The sequence below is a fragment of the Caretta caretta genome, chromosome 5, assembly GCF_965140235.1.
Source record: "Caretta caretta isolate rCarCar2 chromosome 5, rCarCar1.hap1, whole genome shotgun sequence".
NCBI lineage: Eukaryota > Metazoa > Chordata > Testudines > Cheloniidae > Caretta > Caretta caretta.
Genome location: NC_134210.1, coordinates 91,821,506 through 91,844,794, shown reverse-complemented (window position 1 = coordinate 91,844,794; position 23,289 = coordinate 91,821,506). Strand labels below are relative to the sequence as shown.

General features: G+C 40.5%; 1 protein-coding gene across 2 annotated transcripts in view; it reads left to right on the top strand.

The window, feature by feature from the left end:
• Positions 1-3,860: 3,860 nt before the first annotated feature.
• NAA35 (N-alpha-acetyltransferase 35, NatC auxiliary subunit) overlaps positions 3,861-23,289 on the top strand; it is a 42,583-nt gene continuing 23,154 nt past the window's right edge. The window contains exons 1-11 of one of the 2 annotated variants that reach the window (XM_048849696.2): positions 3,861-3,988; positions 8,239-8,372; positions 11,204-11,237; positions 12,746-12,860; positions 14,761-14,835; positions 15,885-16,052; positions 16,810-16,876; positions 18,752-18,795; positions 19,530-19,580; positions 20,121-20,204; positions 22,313-22,427. In XM_048849696.2, the coding sequence (XP_048705653.1) occupies positions 8,249-8,372; positions 11,204-11,237; positions 12,746-12,860; positions 14,761-14,835; positions 15,885-16,052; positions 16,810-16,876; positions 18,752-18,795; positions 19,530-19,580; positions 20,121-20,204; positions 22,313-22,427 (877 nt within the window). In that variant the 5' untranslated portion in view covers positions 3,861-3,988; positions 8,239-8,248. Of the gene's footprint in view, positions 4,039-8,238; positions 8,373-11,203; positions 11,238-12,745; positions 12,861-14,760; positions 14,836-15,884; positions 16,053-16,809; positions 16,877-18,751; positions 18,796-19,529; positions 19,581-20,120; positions 20,205-22,312; positions 22,428-23,289 lie in introns of both variants that reach the window. The other variant, XM_048849697.2, reaches the window with a different exon arrangement.

Sequence of the window (23,289 nt, the reverse complement as noted above, 5' to 3'; positions counted from 1 at the left end):
TCAGATGGACAGGTCCATAGAAGTACCTAGTGTTATTGGTGGACCAAGTGATCAAAATGTTGATGACTGGGTGAATCCCGGGATGGCTACAGATCACGCACAGATCTGGGTTCAAGTGCTCACGGTTGTGCTATGGATTTACAGGCATCACTCCCTCCTCTGTTAGGAATACATGAGAAATAATAATAGTAATACACAGGCTGAAGGAGCTGTAGCCTTTGGCTCTCATAGACTTTAAGGCCAGAAAGCATCATCATGATCTAGTCTGACCTCCCACATATTGCAAGCCATAGAACCTCACCCATCCACTCCTGTAATAGACTCAAACTCTAGCTGAGTTACTGAAGTCCTCAAATCTTGATTTAAAGACTTCCAAGTTACAGAGAATCTACCATCTACTCTAATTCAAAGCAGCAAATGACTAGTGCTCTCGTCATCCTGGGGCTTGTAATAAAGCAGGAAGATGGGGACATGCTGCTGGATGGAGGTTTCCCACTTAAATTTGGCAGTAAGAACACCATTGCAGGTGTAGGAGCAGGATTTTATAATTGTACTATGAGAATTTAATGTATGATTTGATTTCATCCTGCCAGCCACTCTTTTTGAATAGCAGAAAGGAATGACCCTCTGGAACATTGGTAGAAATGCACCTGACAGACTGCCAGTGACTGTACTGATGTTAAGGCAGGGACAGACCAGAACAATCCTTATGATTGATTATGGTCACTCTTTTGTTTTAGGATAAGTTATGATGTCTACTATGGTTTCTGTAGCGATGCGAGACTCACCCCTGCAGCACCTCCTGCTAGTCGTACAGGGAATTAGCTCGCCAGCCTCCGGAGCGCCCTCTGTCGGCTGATGTGTCTCCTCTCACTGGCCCCGTGTCCCTCCTGGACCCTGGTGCCCTTTCCCTTGAAGGCTGCCCCCTGGCAGTACCCCCACAGTCTCTGGGTCTCCCCTCCCCAGGGAACCCCCAACTCCACCTCACCTCAGTATATGGCTACTGCCAGTCACCACCTAGCCCCTGTTCACTGGGGCAGACTGCAGTGTACACGGCAGTCATTACAGGCAGGGGGGGTTGGAACTGTTGCCTCTGCCTCTCCTTGGCTGCCCCCTGCAACCTCAGTACCTATTTGGCCTTAGATTAGGCCTGCAGCCTGGGGGGTTTCCAGGCCGGATCTCCCCAGCTCCTCTGGCCTTCCCCTAGCCCTGCTCCAGTCTAGGTACCCTACTCAGCTCATAGCAGCCAGGTCCCTCCCTCTCAAAAGGCCTGAGAGAGAGCACCTCTGTGCTCCTGGCCCACTGCCCTCTTATAAGGGCCAGCTAGGCCCTGATTGGGGCATGGGCCCAGCTGAGCCTTTTCCCCCCCACTCAGCCTGGGCTGCTTGCCCCAGCCACAGCCTTCCCCTGGGCTGTTTTAAGCCCTTCAGGACAGGAGCAGGTGACCACCCTTCTACAGTTTCCTATATGTATTACAAATTAGGCACTCTAGTTAAATATACATTTCTTTGTTTTAAGGTTTAGTAAGTAAGAGACAGGATCTTGTATTGTGTCTATGTTAAGGAGATTCAAAATAAATTCTCAAAGGTCTCTGTAAAAAGACTGTTTGTGTGAATGAGGAATATATGCATCAGGAAAAAATAAGGTGCGGAGGCCATTGTTATAGCCAGATGGTCAAGGAAGGAGTAAAGAGATTTAACGACACCAGAGAATCATCAAAGCACTTCCATATTGAAGGAAAGGCAGATTGATGACCCTGAGGTGAAGGCTGGCACCCCTAAAGACAGGACAATTGATTAAATTGGAACCAGGACATGATGACCCTCTCAGAGGTGTATTGAAATGTTTACATCAAAAAGGTTTCAGAGTAGCAGCTGTGTTAGTCTGTACCAACAAAAAGAACAGGAGTACTTGTGGCACCTTAGACTAACAAATTTATTAGAGCATAAGCTTTCGTGAGCTACAGCATTCGGTGAAGTGAGCTGTAGCTCACAAAAGCTTGTGCTCTAATAAATCCGTTAGTCTAAGGTGCCACAAGTACTCCTGTTCTTTTTACATCAAAAGATACACCAATTAAGTAGGTTTCAGAGTAACAGCCGTGTTAGTCTGTATTTGCAAAAAGAAAAGGCGTACTTGTGGCACCTTAGAGACTAACCAATTTATTTGAGCATAAGCTTTCGTGAGCTACAGCTCACTTCATCGGATGCATACTGCGGAAACTGCAGAAGACATTATATACACAGAGACCATGAAACAATACCTCCTCCCACCCCACTCTCCTGCTGGTAATAGCTTATCTAAAGTGATCACTCTCCTTACAATGTGTATGATAATCAAGTTGGGCCATTTCCAGCACAAATCCAGGTTTTCTCACCCTCCGTCCCCCCCCCCCCCCACAAACTCACTCTCCTGCTGGTAATAGCCCATCCAAAGTGACCACTCTCTTTACAATGTGTATGATAATCAAGGTGGGCCATTTCCAGCACAAATCCAGGTTTTCTCAGCCCCCCCCCCTCCCCTTTTTCCAAAAACCATACACACAAACTCACTCTCCTGCTGGTAATAGCTTATCCAAAGTGACAACGCTCCTTACAATGTGTATGAAAATCAAGGTGGGCCACTTCCAGCATAAATCCAGGTTTTCTCACCCCCCCCCACCCCCAAACACACACACACACAAACTCACTCTCCTGCTGGTAATAGCTTATCCAAAGTGACCACTCTCCCTACAATGTGCATGATAATCTGGAAATGGCCCACCTTGATTATCATAAACATTGTAAAGAGAGTGATCACTTTGGATGGGCTATTACTAGCAGGAGAGTGAGTTTGTGTGTAGGGGGGCGGAGGGTGAGAAAACCTGGATTTGTGCTGGAAATGGCCCAACTTGATTATCACACACATTGTAAGGAGACTGATCACTTTAGATAAGCTATTACCAGCAGGAGAGTGGGGTGGGAGGAGGTATTGTTTCATGGTCTCTGTGTATATAATGTCTTCTGCAGTTTCCACAGTATGCATCCGATGAAGTGAGCTGTAGCTCACGAAAACTTATGCTCAAATAAATTGGTTAATCGCTAAGGTGCCACAAGTACTCCTTTTCTTTTTACCAGTTAAGTAGTAACTGGTCACAAACTGACACAGCAACATCCATAGACTTCAAAAGAGAAAAAAAGACTATAAGAACAAGGTGCTTGGCCATGGGACTTTGGGTTCATCTTGCCACACTCCAGGAGCACTGGATCACCACTGACAGAGTCCTGCTCCTCTCTACAACCAATCTGGCTGGCCACTAGATTGATCCATACTCTGGACTGGTAACTATAAACATCAACTAGCAGGAGAGACACAAAGAGAGCGTGTGTGTGTGACTGAAAAGCATAGGCTAACTGTTGTATTCTCAATAAATGCACTGTGCTGCCTTCTTCCCTATAAAGATCCTGTGTGCTTCTTATAAGCATAACACAGGAGCATCATTTAGGGAAAATTGAAGGCTTGTGGGACGATGCGTCAAGAACAGAGTTTTACATGTGGTTACGTTACAGCCTTCAAAGTCTGGGAGGGAGGACAGCACAGTACATATAGACCCTATGGACCCGCAGGGGGAGCAGCAACCTTACTCGCCCAGGTGCAAAGAAGAAGGAGGCCGGCCAGGGTCCGAGCCGGACCGCACCGTGCAGGAGTCCCACTCCTCACCCCTCCTCCCCCAGCCACACACCCCCTCTCCGTCCGTCCCCTGTTCATAGTGAACTAAGCTCCCCGGGGGCGGTTTATTGGGTTTGCGCATGAGCAACCGCAGGCTACACCCCACCCGCGCCGGTCCTCCTGGGAGGTGGAGGCTTGTGCACGCATGCGTTAGAACCTGCTCGTGAAATGCCGCCCTGCCAGGAGCACGGGGTGATTTTGCGCATGCGCAGCAGCAGGGCCGAGCTCCGAACGAAGGGGGTGCCTTGGCTGGTTGCTGCGCGAGACGGAGGCAACGGGCACGGTGAGGTGACAGGGGCGTGACCCGCACAGGGCCCCGCGCGGCCCCGAGAGGTGAAGCCCCCTGTCCGGCGTGGGAGGGGCCACTCGTGGGCTGGGCCGGGCTTGGGCGCGCGTGTGGTACGGAGTCCCTTGCAGGCCTGCCTGCTGGGGCCCCCGCCAGGCCAGCCGCTGTCCCGTGCCGCGGCCGCTGCGGCGCCTGGCCTGCGAGCTGCCCGCGCGGGGCCGACAGGGCCAGGGCAGGGTCACTGGGGTGCCGGCGGAGGCGCCTGCGTTCATCCCCACCGCTGGCAGTGCTACCCCCCGTGGTGTCCTCCCATTGGGAACTGCAGCAACTTGGCGCTGGTGTCACAGGTGACCAGCCAAGGGAAAAACAATCGGCCTCTGTATCTCCTGTTCGCTTCTGTAAGGAAGATCTGGTTTCACTTATTTATTTTAACAGTTCCCCCGCTCTCCCCCCCACTATTCTCTGCCCCCCACGATTATTGGAGAACTAGTGAAATGGTGGCAGCACCAAAGCTGGAGAGGGAAGGCTGAACATAAGAACGGCTGTACTGGGTCAGACCAAAGGTCCATCAAGTGATCCATCCCCTGTCACCCAATCCCAGCTTCTGACAAACAGAGGCTAGGGACACCATTCCTGCCCATCCTGGCTAATAGCCATGGATTGTGTTATGAGAAGGAGTAAATAACACTTCCTTATTTACTTTGTCTATACCACTCATGATTTTATAGACCTCTATCATGTCCCCCCCTTTAGTCACCTCTTTTCCAAGCTGAAAAGTCCTAGTCTTATTAATCGCTCCTCATACGGAAGCCATTCTATACCCCTAATCATTTGTTGTTGCCCTTTTCTGAACCTTTTCCAATTCCAATATACCTTTTTTGAGATGGGGTGACCTCATCTGCATGCAGTATTCCAGGTGGGAACGTACCATGGATTTATATAGAGGCAATATGATATTTTCTGTCTTACCTATCCTGTTCTTGATGATTCCCAACATTCTGTTTGCTTTTTTGACTGCCGCTACACATTGAGTGGATGATTTCAGAGACCTATCCACAATGCCTCCAAGATCTTTCTTGAGTGGTAACAGCTAATTTAGACCCCATCATTGTATATGTATAGTTAGGATTATGTTTTTCAATGTGCATTACTTTGCATTTATCAACATTAAATTTCATCTGCCATTTTGTTGCCCAGTCACCTAGTTTTGTGAGATCCTTTTGTCATTCTTCACGGTCTGCCTGGGACTTAACTATCTTGAGTAGTTTTGTATCATCTGCAAATTTTGCCATCTCACTGTTAACCCCTTTTTTCAGATCGTTTATGAATATGTTAAATAGGACTGGGCTCAGTACAGATCCCACTATTTACCTCTCTCCATTCTGAAAACTGACCATTTATTCCTACCCTTTGTTTCCTATCTTTCAACCAGTTACCAATCCATGAGAGAAGCTTCTCTCTTATCCCACGACTGCTTATTTTGCTTAAGAGCCTTTGGTGAGGGACCTTGTCAAAGGCTTTCTGAAAATCTAAATACACTATAACCACTGGATCTCCTTTGTCCGCATGCTTGTTGACCCCCTCAAAGAATTCTAGTAGATTGGTGAGGCCTGATTTCCCTTTACAAAAACCACATTGACTGTTTCCCAACAAATTATGTTCATCTATGTGTCTGACAATTTTGTTCTTCATGATAGTTTCAACCAGTTTGCCCTGTACTGAAGTGAGGCTTACAGGCCTGTAGTTGCCAGGGTCACCTCTGGAGCCCTTTTTAAAAATTGGCATCACATTAGCTGTCCTCCAGTCATTTGATACAGAAGCTGATTTAAATGATAGATTACAGATAACAGTAGTCCTGCAATTTCACATTTGAGTTCCTTCAGAACTCTTGGGTGAATACCATCAAGTCTTGGAGACTTATTACTGTTTAGTTTATCAGTTTGTTCCAAAACCTCCTCTAATGACACCTCAATTTGGGACAGTTCCTCAGATCTGTCACCCAAAAAGAATGGCTCAGGTTTGGGAATCTCCCTCACGTCCTCAACAATGAAGACCGATTCAAAGAATTAATTTAGTTTCTCCGCAATGGCCTTATTGTCTTTGAGTGCTCCTTTAGCATCTTGATCATCCAGTGGCCCCACTAGTTGTTTAGCAGGCTTTCTGCTTCTGATGTATTTAAAAAAATATTTGCTATTACTTTTGGAGTCTTTGGGTAGCTGTTCTTCAAAATTCTTTTTTGGTCTTTCTAATTATATTTTTACACTTCATTTCCAGAGTTTATGCTCTTTTCTATTTTCCTCATTAGGATTTATCTTCCACTTTTTAAAGGATGCCTTTTTGCCTCTCACTGCTTCTTTTACTTTGTTGTTTAACCACAGTGGCTCTTTTTTGGTTCTCTTATTATGTTTTTTAAATTGGGATATACATTTAAGTTGAGCCTCTATTACGGTGTCTTTAAAAGTTTCCATGCAGCTTGCAGGAATTTTGCTTTTGGTACTGTACCTTATAATTTCTGTTTCACTAACCTCCTCATTTTTGTGTAGTTCCCCTTTCTGAAATTAAATGCTATGGTGTTGGGCTGCTGTGGAGTTTTCCCTGCCACAGAGATGTTAAATTTAATTATATTACGGTCATTATTACTAAGTGGTCCAGCTGTATTCACTTCAGGGACTTCTTCCCTGTATTCACTTCTGTGCTCCACTTAGGGCTAAATCAAGAATTGCCTCTCCTCTTGTGGGTTCCAGGACTAGCTGCTCCAAGAAGCAGTCATTTAAGGTGTCAAGAAACTTTATCTCAACATCCCTTCCTGAGGTGATGTATACCCAGTCAATATGGGGATAGTTGAAATCCCCCATTATTATTATTGAGTTTTTTATTTTAATAGCCTCTCTAATCTCCCTGAGCATTTCAGAGTCACTAACACCATCCTGGTCAGGTGGTCTGTAATATAGCCCTACTGCTATATACTTATTTTTCAAGCTTGGAATTACTATCCATAGAGATTCTATAGTACAATTTAGTTCATTTAAGATTTCTAGTTCATTTGATTCTACGCTTTCTTTCACATATAGTGCCACTCCCCCACCAGAACGACCTGTTCTGTCCTTCTGATATATTTTGTACCCAGCTATTACTGTGTCCCATTGATTATCCTCATTCCACCAAGTTTCTGTGATGCCTGTTAGATCAATATCCTAATTTAATACTAGGCACTCTAGTTCACCCATCTTATTATTTAGACTTCTAGCATTGGTATATAAGCATTTTAAAAACTTGGCATTTTTTGGCTGTCCCCTATTGCATGACATAATGGAATGGGACTTTTTTTCATTTGTCTGTTTCTCATTAGATCCTCCTGTATTTTATCACTTTCCATCCTCTCCTCCTTATTAGGACATAGCAATCGAAAGGGGAAGGGGCTTTTAAACTACCTGTTTTAAAACTCTTGAATTTTGGTTCTTAGGTGACTAACATTATTTACGGGACATCTTCACTAAATGTCCAGCGTAGCTTTTAACTGAGGGATGTTAGTGCTGAGAATCATCCATACCTCTCAGAGGAACTCCAGCAAAACCAGGGAAGACTAGGCTTGACATTTCTGATATATCTAAAGTAAAACAAGCAGAGGTAGGGAGGAAGCCTACAGGCCTTTTCAGACACAAGACTAATATTTTAATTCATTCTTAATAGGTTACCTTTTATGATGCACAGTTTAAAAATAATATTTGAGTCTGAATGTGCTTGCAAGTTACACTAAGATTACTATTACTGCAAAAGTGACTTACTTTGTACACCTGACTGTGTTCCGTTTGTAGTCAGTTTCACAGATTCTTCTTGTTTTGGGTCTTTCGCATAGCAATGAGAGAGAGAGAGAGATTTTTGCTTATTATAAAACTTCAAAAATTAAATGTTTAATACCCAAAATTCCTTTAAGCTTTTTTTAAAAATTGATTGTCTTTCAGGTTGAGTATGTAACTTTATTAATGGTTGTCCAGTCAAGGAGTAGTGATATTAACATTTTGCAGTCCTGGTTTTTGAGTTTATATAGTAAAATCTATTCAGGGGAAATTTTGAAAGAGATAACATCCTTTTTAAAGGAGTTGTCAAATTATGGGCTGTTGAACCTTCAATGTTGCCCTTTGAATTTACATCTGACTAGTTCATTTTTTTTCCTTATGCAAGATAAGCATTGGTTCCCATTAAATACTTTCTATAGTTTATTCTTGATCTATGATTTGTATTTATAGGTACAATATTATGGTTATGAAAGCTTCAGTAGAAGATGATGATTCAGGATGGGAGCTCAATATACCTGACAAGATGGAAAAGGGTAATACAAACTGGATCGATATTACCCAGGAATTTGAAGAGGCCTGTAGAGGTAAGTTGTACTTCTTAGACTCTTAAGGATTCCAATTTTTAAGAAGCCCAACCATAATTCTTGAAGTTGCCTTCCAGTCTAAGGCTCCACTCCTGCAATGAGCTCAGTACGGGTAGACTCCATTGACTTTATTGGAAGTATGCAGATTCAAGAGTCTGCCTGTGTCAAGTTTATAGTGGGATTGGGGTCCATGAGATGAGCAACCCTCTTCAGAAGATATAAACCTCCTTCCATTTTTCAGGCTGCTTTCCTCCTTATGGTTTTTCTCATTCTGTTAAAAGAACAGGAGTACTTGTGGCATCTTAGAGACAGATTTATTTGAGCATAAGCTTTCGTGGGCTACAGCCCACTTCATTGGGTGGCATGCATCCGATGAAGTGGACTATAGCCCATGAAAGCTTGTGCTCAAATAAATTTGTTTGTCTCTAAGGTGCCACAAGTACTCCTGTTCTTTTTGCGGATACAGACTAACACGGCTGCTACTGGGAAATCTTGTTTATCCATACTGGACCTGTCTCCTGTTTTCCTGGAACTGTCAAATTTATCTAGATTGAACACAGCCCTGTATCCTAGAAATCGACTGTCCAGTGCTGATTTTTATTCATTTCTGCAATTGAATCAAAACTGATAAGTTTCTCATGAGAGGTAATACGTTCGGGTTATTGGGAGAAAAATACCTTCAGTTACTGTTAAGATTGCTACTCAGAGTTAATTTGCCTTGTGCGTAATTTTTAAACTGACCCTTGGTGCAACATTAAATCAAAAATAACTTTCTACTAGTATGTTACACACATTATTTTGCATGCACCATATGAGGATTTCCTTACTAATCTAGAAGGGGGATCCTCAAATGCTGTCTTAGACCAATTTTAAGTTCCCTTTGAATTGTTGGAATGGCACAAAGGGAGTGCCTTGGGTGATGGCATTGAGCAGGTGGTGTCACATTTCATGGTAACTATGCCTGTATTTCCTCTTAGTCCACCAAGGGTACTCCCAGCCATCACTCCTCTTGGGAGGAGACATGTGTCTCTTTCCCTCCTGATTGGGATGTTAGGGCTGCACAGCTCCCTGATTTACACTGATATATTTCCAGCAAGCCAGACTGCCTAAACAGGCCAGCATCTGTGCTTTGCTTTCTCTCCAATGGCTATGAACAGTGTAATTGCCGGCAGTTACAAGTTACCACACAATTCTTTCTAAGCAAGCACATTTATTTTTAAGGTAAAACCATTACAAGTAAAACATATTAAAAATAATAAAAGAACCTACATGCATGCTAAAAAGCTTACCAGAAGTCACCCCAACTCCACCCTTGAGCTCTAGTAGGTCAGTCTTTGAAAATCCACAACTGGGTTTTCTCCATTGTTACAAGTTCATAACTATCTCAGATTCCTAACCAACAGGTCAGCCTGTTTCTTTATACAGCTCAGGCCTTTGATCTCCAACCTCTGGGAACAGATAATCAGCAATCACCCTCTCTTCAGGGTGTAAGGGTTTTTGCATAACCGGAGGTAGGAATGTACATTAATCTCTCCTTAGGCGTTTCCCTGGAAATGCACTTACTGTCCTCAGAGTCCATTTTTGTCTGGTATATTTTCAGTATAGTCCTTTGGACCCCCACGTCTCACGTCACATCCGTTCCCTAGAGAGGTTACGTACAATCCAGACCACAATTATATATGAACTTTGCATTTAATGCAATGGATCCCAAAGTTACTTAAACTTAATTCAATAAGGTTTTATGAGGATATTTGCAGGAAATTGCCATTATCTGTCTCTGACACTTCCAAGGGGCACCCTGGTTGTGAGGCACCTCGCTACCACCTGTACTTAGTGTGTGGAAGTCTTGTCTGTGCCTTCTGTTGTTCAGCTCCCTGACTCCATCAGCCTCTGGCAACACAAAGCACTATCCTTCAAGTCTCCAGAGGCCTCGCTGTCTCTGTACAGGTTAGAGATAGCCACACACCAACCCCCAAGTTCTGCAAGCGTTCCTCTGGAGTGCCCAGCTCCAGTTCCACTGAACATTCACAGAACTGTCAGAATCTATGCTTCCAAAGGAATAGCATGCACCAGCTTACAAGATTCCCAGCATTTTGAGTTAAGAATGGCTGAGATCCCCTTTTCATAAAATCAGTCTTACTGGCAACCTGTCTTCACAGATTGAAAGATGCCAGAACGCCTCTCTGCTCCCATAGATAGACCAGACCTTTGACCGTCACTTGAAAACATGATTTTCCCATCGCTCCTGCACTGTTTACCTCTTCTTGTTAGTTTCCTTCTATAGTCTCTGTCAGATCTTCATTAGCATTTGCCTCTTTGTGGTAATAGATTTCTACTGTGAGGTTCACCAAGGAGTTGTTGTCTCCCACCACCTATCTTGAGAAGTTTGTCTCTAGGCACACTACCATAGAGTATCCTGCCTTTAGCTGCAAGGTTTAGAAACATGATTTGCAACATATATTCCTAACTCCTCATGTTTTTTCTATACATATAGCTCACAGTGATTATGATGACCTGTGTGACATAGGCTTTCATTGGCGACCTTACATGACATTCTTTTGGTGAATCCAGGGGACCCATCTATCCCTGTGTCCTCTTCCAGTTGCATTAAGAGATCTTTACGTCACACTGTCACATTTGGTATTATATTTTGCCTTCAGCATCATAATATACATCAAAGAGCAACAATGCATGCCTTTCTTCTGTATCTCCTTCTTTTGTAAGGTAAAGCCTGTTTAGCCAGTCGAGCAAGCTGTTTGGTTAAATATCTGTGATGAGCTGCTTTAGAGTAATATCCAAATTAATGATTTGTCCTGTTGTGTTCCTTCTAGAATTGAAGTTGGGAGAACTGCTTCATGACAAGCTGTGAGTATCCCATTGGGATATAATTTTTGAGATGGGAGTAATATATATTAGTATTTAGTGACCAACAAGATACTTAGTCTTTCTGATTTTGTCCTTATATGCAATCTTTTTATACTTTTTGTAGGAGTGCTTTCTGATTTTTCTGGTCATAAAAGAGCTCCTGGTGGAGCAATATTGGCCTCTTACTAGTCTTCCTATATTTCCTTTGCATCAGAATAATTTGCAGTTGTGCCTTTAATATTGTCTCCTTGAGAAACTGACAGCTCTTCTGAAGTCCTCCTTCCCTTAGATTTTCTTCTCATGGACCTTACTTAGGAAATCTGAGTTTGTTAAAGTCTGATATTTTTTCTTTAAGTTTTCTTTATTCTGCTGCTCTCACTCCTTTGTTTCCTTAAAATCATGAAATCTATCATTTAAAATGTCACTGTCATTTTAACATAAATAATGGGTAATATATAGTGTAAGGATGACAGGATTGAGGTTTGGATTCAGCAAAGCACTTGAATGAACATGTGCTTAGATTCCACTGATCTCAGAATCACTTCCATGAAACTTTCAACCATCTGAGTATTTTTATCTTGTCAGAAAAATATTTTTCAGGTGTTAATACCATGTTAACAAAGATAACATTATTAGTCAAATGTATATCAGATGCTTCAAAAATAATATTTTTGTACAAAAATTATACATCAAATCATTAAAGTCAGTAGGAAGTAAGCATCGGCCTACATTTTGCAGCAGTATTTTGTGTGGCTTCTACTTTCTGAAGGCTGTGCACCAGGCTTGCTGAGTAGATTATATGCCAAAGTTGAGGCCTTGTCTGTTGTTTTCCATATACCAGCTTTAACCTGAATGTTATCTTACACATTTATTAGCAGGATTAACCATTATGACAGCAACAGAATATAGTGTCAGAAACTGGATTGTTTCTGCATGATTTGTATTAAACTGTTTAAAAATAAAACCGAGGCTTAAAACATGAATTCTGTATTTCTTGTTTGTTGGGGTAGAAACGTAAATGTTTTCTCTGGTTGTGGCATAATCAAGACCAGTTTGTTTTAGTTAAAATCAGTTAAAGCTATCAGATATACATAATGGTCGGTCTCTAAGGGGACGATATGTATTATGAGTTCTGTCTGTGTGTGTGTGTGTGTGTGTGTGTGTGAAGGTACATACACGTAGGCACAGATACTTAGTAATTGGGTATTTGGCTAAAGAAGTGCTCTTCAGTTTAAAATAAATCCCAGGATTTTCAAGAGGACTTGAGACTCCATAAAAATTAGGTCCTTATAAGGTTCCTCAGATTGGGCACCTAACATCAGTAGTCACTCTTGACAGTCTTAGCTAGTGTGTTGACAAATGGCAAGCTCAAAACACATCACTTGTCAGTGTCTCAGTATTTAATAGTTTGATACTGGTGCCTGATGATAGTGTGTGGAAATCCATTGCTTTGTGCAAATTAAATGATTGTATACTAAGTGTTTGTTGCTTTTCATTGTTGTCCTTAGTTTTGGTCTTTTTGAAGCCATGTCTGCTATTGAAATGATGGATCCCAAGATGGATGCTGGCATGATTGGAAACCAAGTTAATCGAAAGGTTCTTAACTTTGAGCAAGCTATCAAGGTTGGTGTCCCTTCCTTCCTTTTCTCCTTTTTATTGTCTGTTTATGCTGCCTTAAAAAAGAAAAGTAGAGTTTTAATAAACCATAGCTATGCACAACTTCAACAATCACATCAATGACCTATGTAGACTGAATGTTTCAACATTTAATAGAGAACTTGTATTATGATATTTTCCCTTCAGATATTTTCAGAAAAAATAACATGCTTTAGAATTTGAAGCCCTATTCATCTACAGAATAAGTACAATACAGATAACTGCAATATAAGTTTCCCCATGCTTCCCAATTGTATGCTTCTGAGATGAAGATTTATTAGATTATCTAGTCCTTTCTGCTGAAAGGATATTTCAGTCTCCTTGCCCATTCAGTACTTGGTCTCTCTACTGATATTGTAAATTGACACTGGATTTGATAATGTGGATTCCTGTTCACTAGGAACTGGACGGAGGCCAAGTAATTTAACAAAGGCCATGGAGCAGCACTCTGATGATGATCTTTCACTACTGATGTCCTCAAATTGAACTGATGAAGTAAAATTGAAAGATTCTGCATCCATCTTGTGGTATTCAGTCACCGTAGTTAGATAAGAAAAAGCAAACATTTTGAAAGAGTCAAAAGAGAAGCAACTCTAAGAATACCTTCCTGATTTTTCAAAATGTGGATTTGGGTGCATTGAACAAATGGCTTCCTAACTGGTAAGGTATCATCTTTTAGGCTTTGATCCTGCAGTCAGTGGAGCTCTCTGCAGGCATTTGCACGCATGAAGTTTCTTATAAGACTGGCCCTTGTTTATTAATCCAGTTTTTGCATCTATGGTGCATATTTTTAAATGTTAGTTTAACCAGTTTTATAACTTCTACAGGCTGCTTAATGATGCTAGAATGAAACTGCTGAGATATATTTGTCTGTTTCTACCTATCAGTGTGACTTTTTTTTGTAATGTGCTCATCACCATGATATCTACTGCAAAAATCTTCATAATTCCAAAGGTGTGGTTTCCACAGTCATGAATAGGGCCCTACCAAATTCACAGTCCATTTTTGTAAATTTCATGGTCATAGTATTTTAAAAATTTTGAATTTCATTATTTCAGATGTTTAAATCTCAAATTTCACAGCGTTGTAACAAAGCATGAATATTTATTGAAAAATGGCAAAATACAAACGTAAAGCCCTTAAGTCAGCACTTCTGAAGCTGGGGGGTCCCGACCCAGAAGGGGGTTGCAGAACTATTGTGTGTGCGGGCGTTGGGGGATGTAATGGTATTGCCACCATTACTTCTGCACTGCCTTCCGAACTGGATAGCTGGAGGACGGCAGCTGCTGGCTGGGTGCTGAGCTCTGAAGGCAGCATCGCTACCAGGAGCAGTGCAGCCTTCAGAGCTGGATTCCCAGCCAGCAGCTGCTGTCCTCCAGCCACCCAGCTCTGAATGCAGTGCCAACAGCAGCACTAGCACATAAGTAAGGGTGGCAATACCGTACTATGCAACACTGCAGCGCTGCATTCAGACCTGGAAGCTGCCGATCTCTGGCCACCCAACTCTGAAGGCAGCACAGAAGTAAGAGCAGCAATACTTCAACTCCTTTACAAGAGGCTTGCGACCCCCCTTTTCAGTCGGGTTCCCTAGTTTGAGAAACACAGTGTACATGTATATATACTTTTACCCTACATAATAAAAGAGTATAGGGTAAAAGTACACAAAAGACTAGTGACACGTTTTTCATTGCTATTAATTTTATAGGGTCCTAGATCAACAAAACCAACCAAATACAAATATCATGGTTGATGAACTTTTAAAATTAAATTAATGTTGTATTCTTTAAAATTCCCTTTCTGCTGTGCAAAGAATGACGTATCTATTGTTTGTGTAATCTATCGCTTTCACATTTTTTTTCTTTTTAAGGATGGCATCATTAAAATTAAAGATCTATCTTTACCTCAGATGATTGGGATAATGGATACTTGTTTTTGCTGCTTGGTAAGAATTTGCTCCTTTTAATGCTGTTTTAATACTTTCAAAACTGGAGTTTAAGTTATTAAGAAAAAGATGTAGGTTTCCTTGGTAAAGAAGGATTTTAGGGTAAATTGATCCATTGAGCAGACACATATTTACATACTGTATGTTTAAATTTGCTGTAACCATTAGTAGTTGGAGTGATAGTTTAGTAATTAGGGTCTCAAGAAACTTTGTGTTCTAAAAGAACCATTAGTTCAAAAAAAAATCTGGGATTTTGACTATGAAGTACTAGAGAGAGATTATAGAATCTTATTACATTAGGAAATCTGATCAAATCCTATATATTTTCATTGTGGTTTCTTTACAATACAGATCTTTATATGCATAAGAGGTTATAAAGATATGTTAAAGGAGATGTGCAAATTTATTTTTAATTGAATGTGTAAACATGTATGTGCTAAATGCCACAAAATAATTTTTAAAGGTATATTGGACATGTTTTAAATCGAAACTCTACTGTATTTCATAGTCTATGAAGATATTGAAGGACGTGCCTAGATTATTGAAGCTTTCTCTCTGTTCTCATTTACATCAGTTTCATGTTGTTATACCAGGAGGTCATGGAAAGGAAGCTATGTTTAGACTTGAAATTGTAGAATACTAATATATTTTAGCAGCAAATTACAGTTGTGACTTCTTACTTATGTAATGGAACATTAGAGGAATACATGTATAGTATGTAATTCACGTCCAGTGACAAGCTTACTTCCATAATTCTTGGACTGGGAACTTTGCAGAGGTAGCTTGTTCAACAAGTAAGGTGGTGCATAATACTCTAGTGTGTGTCCCCTTTCCTTCCTTTGACCCCCACCTCCACTTCCATAGCCAACAAATGAAGAGATGTTGATAGGTGTCAGATATCCTCATTTGGTCCTTTTTGCTGGATGGAAGGTTGGCACGATATGGAGTCTCTTTGAGGACTGATTTAGACAGGGTAAAATAGAAAAGGAATGGGAATATAAAAAAATGCAGACTCAAAAATAAAGTATGTACTTTTATTTTCTTTCTAGATAACATGGTTGGAAGGTCATTCCTTGGCACAAACAGTGTTTACTTGCCTATATATACATAATCCAGACTTCATAGAAGATCCTGCCATGAAGGCTTTTGCTCTGGGGATCCTAAAAATCTGTGATATTGCCAGAGAAAAAGTAAATAAAGCTGCAGTTTTTGAAGAGGTATGTTTCAATATGACCTGTGATTACAATATGTATAGCACCATAATTATTCATGGTGCTTTACAGAAATTAAAAAATGGCTTGAAGAGTGAAGTTTAGGACTACATTATTGTAGAATGGTCTGGGAGAGTGGCTAATTTTCTTGAACAGAATATCACTGGTCACCTAATTTCTCTTACACTTTTTCCTGAATTCATTATTTGCTTTCTATGTGGTAGAATACGTGAGTGAGCAAATAAGAATGCTTTTATTCATAAACAGCTTATATATGAACAGAAAAGATGGCATAGGTCAGTAGAAAATTATTAATGCGGGGATTGCCTGCTATTGAAACCAGATGTTTTTGATCATTAGGATTTTTTTGTTTAGCTTTGAATTTTCTGCCCAGGATAAAGAGACAATGTGCTACACGTCTTCCCTTCCCCCCAGTATTGTACTGGGAGTCAGGAGATCTTGTCCTCTGCTCTGTGATTATTTTCCAATCTGTTAATGGTTTTAATACTTCACTTCTTTTTAAAGTGCTTTGAGATTTATGGATGGAAAGTACTATAGAAGAATAGTACTGTTAATATAATATATATTAAAACTATACCACAAATATTAAACGGCCTCCTGAAATTCCCATTGGTTGCTGTGAAAGACTATAACTGCAATTTTGCATAGGGTGCAGAAATTTAGAAAAAAGTGTAGTTATTGCTGCTGTACTTCAAACATATGTTTTGGCTGAAAGCACCTAATTGTTCCATTTTACATTTAGGAAGATTTTCAGTCCATGACCTATGGGTTTAAAATGGCTAATAGTGTGACAGATCTTCGAGTTACAGGTAAAATTCAGAACTTTGTGGAAAAGAAAAGTCCTGAAATTTTCATGCTTTCAGTTCAGAGATCCATTTAAAAATGTGAATAAAATATGAGCCATTTCCATTATTACATACATTTTTTTCTTCCCATATATTCTGGTCAGAAATTTTCAATATGCATAACTAAAATTTAAAAAATGCTTAAACTGGAATCTTCTAATTTGGTTTGTTTGTAAAATCTGATTGACATTAATGTAAATAAATTTTGAAAAAAAAATGGTGAGGTAGTTTTAAAGCTGTGGGTATTTAAAGTCAGAATTTTGCATTTATGTGCATTGTTTTTGCTGTTCTTTCAGTTGACCTGCATGTAGAGCTGGGGTTCTCAAACTTCATTGCACCAGGACCACTTTCTGACAACAAAGTTACTACATGACCTGGGGGTGGGAGGGAGAGGGAGAGGGATGGAGCCAAGCCCCACCACCCTGGGTGGGGATGGAGCTCAGGCTTCAGCTTCAGCCATGGGTCCTAGCAAAACTAATGCTGGCCCTGGCGACCCCATTAAAAGGAGGTCACGTCCCACTTTGGGGTCCCGACCAACAGTTTGAGGACCGTTGATGTAGAGCAGGGGTCTCCAACGCGGTGCCTGCGGGCACCATATGGCGCCTGCCGGGGCATTTTTGTGCACCCACAGATCACCCCGCCGCCGAGAAGCGTTGCCGTTTCTCGGCGCCATTTTGGTGGCAACGCTTCTTCCCGCTGCTACTTTTTGTGGCTGCATTTTGGGCGGCAATGTGCTATTCCCACAAGAAAGGTTGGGAACCACTGTTGTAGAGAGATTGAGAAAACTTAAGGCATTAAGACAACTTCTTAGTTTTGGATCAATCTGAAAACTCTGAGATGCCTAGAATTTAAGATTGGCTGAGTTCCAGATTTAACCTTTGTCAAGCCAAATAGCTTCATGTTAGATTGCAAAGCTCCATTTGTAAAGAAACATTCTTAATGACAACAAATAAATAATTTTCATGCAAGGAACTAGCTTTAATGCAATGATGAGGTTGAGAAGTCAAACTCTTGTTTTGACAATAACTTAAGTGGAAATTAAAACTCTTGAGAGAACATTAGTCTTCTCCAAACGTGCAGTTATTTAGTTAGCTTCTAACAAACAGACATTGGGTGATCTTAACCCTGAATTTCCACAATCTCAATTGAGCACCTGCTCCCTCCTAACTTCCGTGCACATCTGTTGCACCGTAGTTAAGGTGGAGACTTTTGGAGTTTGAAACCTGCAGCTTTGGACATCTTAAATCCTTCATTTACATAGGGTTTTTTTGTACACTTGTAGATCTGTGGAGTTCACAAATTTGTTTTTCTGTAAATATTCCCAGCATCTGCATGCCTCTGATGTGTTACCTAACTGTTGGTCCAGTTCCTAAAAAATACATATTCTTAGATTTAAATTTTGGCAACACTGATTACTGAAATTGCATTTGCTTTTGGTGACTTGTCCTCTGTGTGGTCCAAAAAATCAGACACTGAGAGGAAAGGTAGAGAGAGTTCCTTCTTTGGAACAGCTGGAGATAGAGAATGGGTAGGTTCAGATTTGTCAAACATTTATTAGTCACAGACTGATACAAAAGCTGGAGCTACGGTTCAGAGACAGCACCTTAATAAGCATTCTAGCATCATCCCCTTCTTAAAAGCTGAGGGTAGGAGTTAGACTTCTCGCAGGTAGCTAATGTCACCAGTAGGGCTTCTTTGGTGGTGAACTTTGGCCAATAGGTGCTTTTAAATATTTCAGATTTTGAATTAAGCTCACAACTCTCCTCACTCTCTGTTGTATGTGTGCATCTGAGTTTAATCAGAATAATTCATTGTTTTTTAAAAATGTCACTTTTCCAGGCATGCTAAAAGATGTAGAAGATGACATGCAGCGAAGAGTAAAGGTAGTTTTTCTTTAGCTTCCTACTTTTTTATCTGTTATATGTTGAATAGACTTCAAAGAATACGGTTTCCTTTTAGACAAGTTATATAACATATTACAAATTTTTAAGGAACATTACTGTCATCGTATGTCATTTCCCCCCGGTAATAGTGTCCTCTGGAGGAGAATTGAAATTTTTTTTTGTATGCCTATTTTTGCTTAAGACACTAGCAGACTGTCTATAGCAGGATTCAGAATGTTGTTCCCTAGTACAGACAAGGTTTGTAGGTTTTCAAGTAGGAATAGAAAGGATAGTCTGGTGTAGGAAGTCTGGTCTACTAGGCTGGACTGAGACTTGGTAACCTGGATTTAATTCCTGTTTCAGCTGCAAAATTACTGTGTGACTGTAGAAAGTCACTCAGTCTACCCTGTGCCTCAGTTTGCCAGCTGTGAATGGGGGGATACTGTTTCTCTACTCATGGAGGGGAGGGGTGTAAGGATAGACTTTATTAATGATTGTGGATCGCTCAGATCATATGGCAATATGGGTCATATAAATACCTGTAAAGATACTTAAAGTCAATTTCAGATGCCTTCTAACCTCAGATGAGAACTGATGTTAATCTTATCTGATTTCAGAAATATCCAAACAAATTTAATGTTTTTACCTCCTATATCTAAGTTATTTTCTAAACAATGGCATCACCTTTTTGCAATTTTATTAATACATCGTGTTTCTAACTCCTTCAATTTTAGAGCACTCGAAGTCGACAAGGAGAAGAGAGAGATCCAGAAGTTGAACTTGAAGTAATGAACCTTTTACAATTTTTTGCTGGACTGTATAAAATAGTTCATATTACTTAGATAAATGTTTTCAATAACTAATTTATAGAATTTGTCCTAAAATAGGAAAACCTGATCTAACATAAATCTTCAAGAAAATAGGGAAGAATTCACTTCGCTGTAATAGCTGCATGGTAGCACTTAAAACATTAAGTTTGAATGAATGGTACCAGCTTAAGAAGTAGCTGTCCACCAAACTTCCTGGTCTCACACAAGGTGTGTTTGTGTTTTCCTCTTCTGTGTTGGAAGGATGTTGGAGACTATTGGTGCCATAATGTCATCAGTTCACTTCTTCAGAAACAGAAATTACTTTGAAGATAACTAGGCCAAAAAAGTTGCAAATAGAGTTGGAAGGCAGATACTTTCTACTCTCAAAATAGATAGATAGTATGTCTATAAGAGCTGTTTATAAAATCTTGCATTTAGTTAAATAAATGCCAAATCTTATTTTTTTGAAGAGTTGGCACTTTTTCCTAATTTTTGGTACTTTTTATTTTGTTGTAGCATCAGCAGTGCTTAGCAGTATTCAGCAGAGTGAAGTTTACCCGTGTACTACTGACAGTTCTTATCGCCTTCACCAAAAAAGAGGTACAAATACTCGATATTTCTGCACTTAGTCTGTGATCCTGTGAAATGTTTGGGGTTTTTTTGTTTGTTTTTCATTTTGGAGAGCAAAAAATTGTCATAGAGAATTTCTTACTCCAGGAGCTCACCTCTCTGCAGCAGCACCATCAACTTGGGGGCATGGGTGAACTCTTTAAGAGTAGCAGCCCACTTTCCACCAGCACCAATATATTCCTTCTTAGTTCTTAGGAAGTTATAGGGCCTTGCACAGAAATATGCTGTTGATCAGGTAATAACAAAACAAACAAACCTGTTGATGAGCCTGGAAAATTCTCTTTAAGCAAATAGAACCTGAAAGATAAGGTTTCCAGGAAGACTATCATTAACCGGTGACTAGTAATTTTTTGTGGGAAATCATGATGGATTTTCCCTTTTTGAGGTTCTGAATTTCTATCCAGGCTTCATTGGTGGTTGGGAGAGGAAGGGGTCAGCGTCAGGGCTGTGCACCAGTCTACCAGCTTTAATGAGCTTGAGAATTCCATGGGATGGATTGGGGGTGGGGTGGAAAAATCACCCTTTTTAGGGCTGAGAGATAGAATTGGGGTAGGCTGGATGAGACTAAGAGTTGTGTTTTTATTTCCCTCAGATTTGTCTGGTTTTGTTACTTTTTGCAGTGGAGGGAGGTAACATGCTCTTGCGTGCTCTCCTGGAGTTCCCTACTTAAGTATTTAGCTGCACCAGCTACACCCTGAACAGCATAAAAGAGCCTTAAACTTAGTGAAAATCAGGTGCAAGTATTTTAAAGATGCAGAGGAGGCTAGAGGACTTGTGGAGGAAATTGCACTCTGAATTTAATTAGTGGCAGTATAAATAAGAGCGTTCACTCTTACGTCAGGGCTGTGATAGATAGATAGATCCACAGCCAAATCCTGATTTTCAGAACTGTTATGGGTGACTGCTCACAAACTGGGCCATTCATTCACATGTGGTCAAATATTTCTCACTTTAAATTCTTCATTTAGTTCATGGTCAAGATTGATTGATTGCATTTGGGGTCTGCTTTGCAGCCTGTTTTGTAGCAGATCTGTGTTAATGCATTGTGTCAAGTATCAGAGGGGTAGCCGTGTTACTCTGTATCCACAAAAACATCGAGTAGTCTGGTGGAACCTTAAAGACTAACAGATTTATTTGGGCATCAACTTTAGTGGGTAAAAAACCCACTTCTTCAGATGCATGGAGTGAAAATTACAGATCGTTACAGTGTAATTTTCACTCCATGCATCTGAAGAAGTGGGTTTTCTACCCACGAAAGCTTATGCCCAAATAAATCTGTTTAATTTTTAAGGTGCCACTGGACTCTTCATTGGTCTTTAAGGCATTGTGTTTGTTAAGACAAAGCTACAGAAAGTGAATATTTATCTTGCACTGTTTTTTATTAATATCAGTTTCTGGCCTGGTTAAGTTTCTATCAGACTATTTTTCTGTCTGAGTTTTTATAAGTCTCTTCTAAAACAGCATATTTAAATTTTACTTGTAAATATTTATCTTGTATCAAGGACAATTAACCCAGATTTTTTAAAACTGAGCATTTATGTTCCCAGCAAGCAGTTTAAACACATGCTCAATAGTCCTAATAAAATAGGTGTAGATCTAAAATGTCAGAACATTGTGTATTTCAGTAGATTATAAATCATTACCTTCTAATCAGCAATTTGGCATCAGGATTTTCTAACATTTTGAAGCAGTTTTATGGTACTTAAGGATCCATTAACATAGAACATTTAAGGACTCCTTATTTTCTAATGAGAGGGATATATTTCCGCCAAGAGAAACTCACTGTTGCAAGAGTGCTTCCCTTATAAACTGACAAAACTCAGAACATAGAGAATGTGCTTCTGACACATACTAGCTTATCAGTGAAGTCTCACTGATTAAGGGTTATCTAGAGGTTGTACAAGTGATACATTGGATGGATACATTAAAACCTATTGGATCAAAAATGTAGTGTGTTCTTTTAAAAAAAAAAAAAAATCCCATATATCTGGGTTCCGATTCTTGGGAAGGTTACAGAATTTGCTTTCGTACAGACTTAGGTCACGAAGCATGTGAAAATGTTCTGTTATATTTTCCAGACAAGTGCAGTTGCAGAAGCTCAGAAACTAATGACTCAAGCAGCTGACTTGCTTTCTGCCATCCACAACTCATTACATCATGGTATCCAGGCTCAGAATGATACTACAAAAGGAGGTAAGCATCAGGATTAGTAGTTCTCTCCTGCCTGGAACGTAGTGTCCTTGTGATAGGCTGGGCCTTCTCTAGGCCACTCTCAGGCAGTTTTAGAGTCTCTTCGTCTTCCAAAGTCCTTTCCCACTTGGGAACCATACTGCAGCCTTTCCAGGTACTCTGGTGTTCCTGTAAAAATTTGATTTGTTTATGGTGGTCTGGCATGGCTGGACACTGGGTTGAGATTTATTTTCAACCCCTACCCTGCGGTGATGAGCTTGTCCTGGATCTAAGTCGTTGTGGGCAGCGGACTCTTGTCAGCTGTTTTTTCTCTCAGCGGCTCTGTAGCAAGAATCAGCTACTTCTGAGGCACTGCTAACTATCATAGAATCCTAAAACGGTAGGACTGGAAGAGACTACAATAGGTCATCTACTCCAGTCCCCTGCACTATGACAGGAGGACTAAGGATTATCTAGACCATTCCTGGCAGCTGTTTGTCTAACCTATTCTGAAAAACCTCCAATGATGGAGATTCCACGACCTCCATAGATAATTTGTTCCAATGCTTAAATATCCTTACAGTTAGGAAGTTTTCCTAACGTCTAACCTACGTCTCCCTTGCTACAATTTATACCCATTACTTCTTGTCCTGTCCTCAGTGGTTAAGGAGAACCATTTATCACCCTCCTCTTTATAATAACCTTTTATGTACTTGAAGACAGTTTTCATGTCCCCCGTCAGTCTTCTCTTCTCCAGACTAAACTAACTCAATTTTTTCAATCTTCCCTCATAGGTCATGTTTTCTAGACCTTTAATCATTTTTGTTGCTCTTCTCTGGACTTTCTCCAATTTGTCCACATCATTCCTGAAATGTGGCATCCAGAA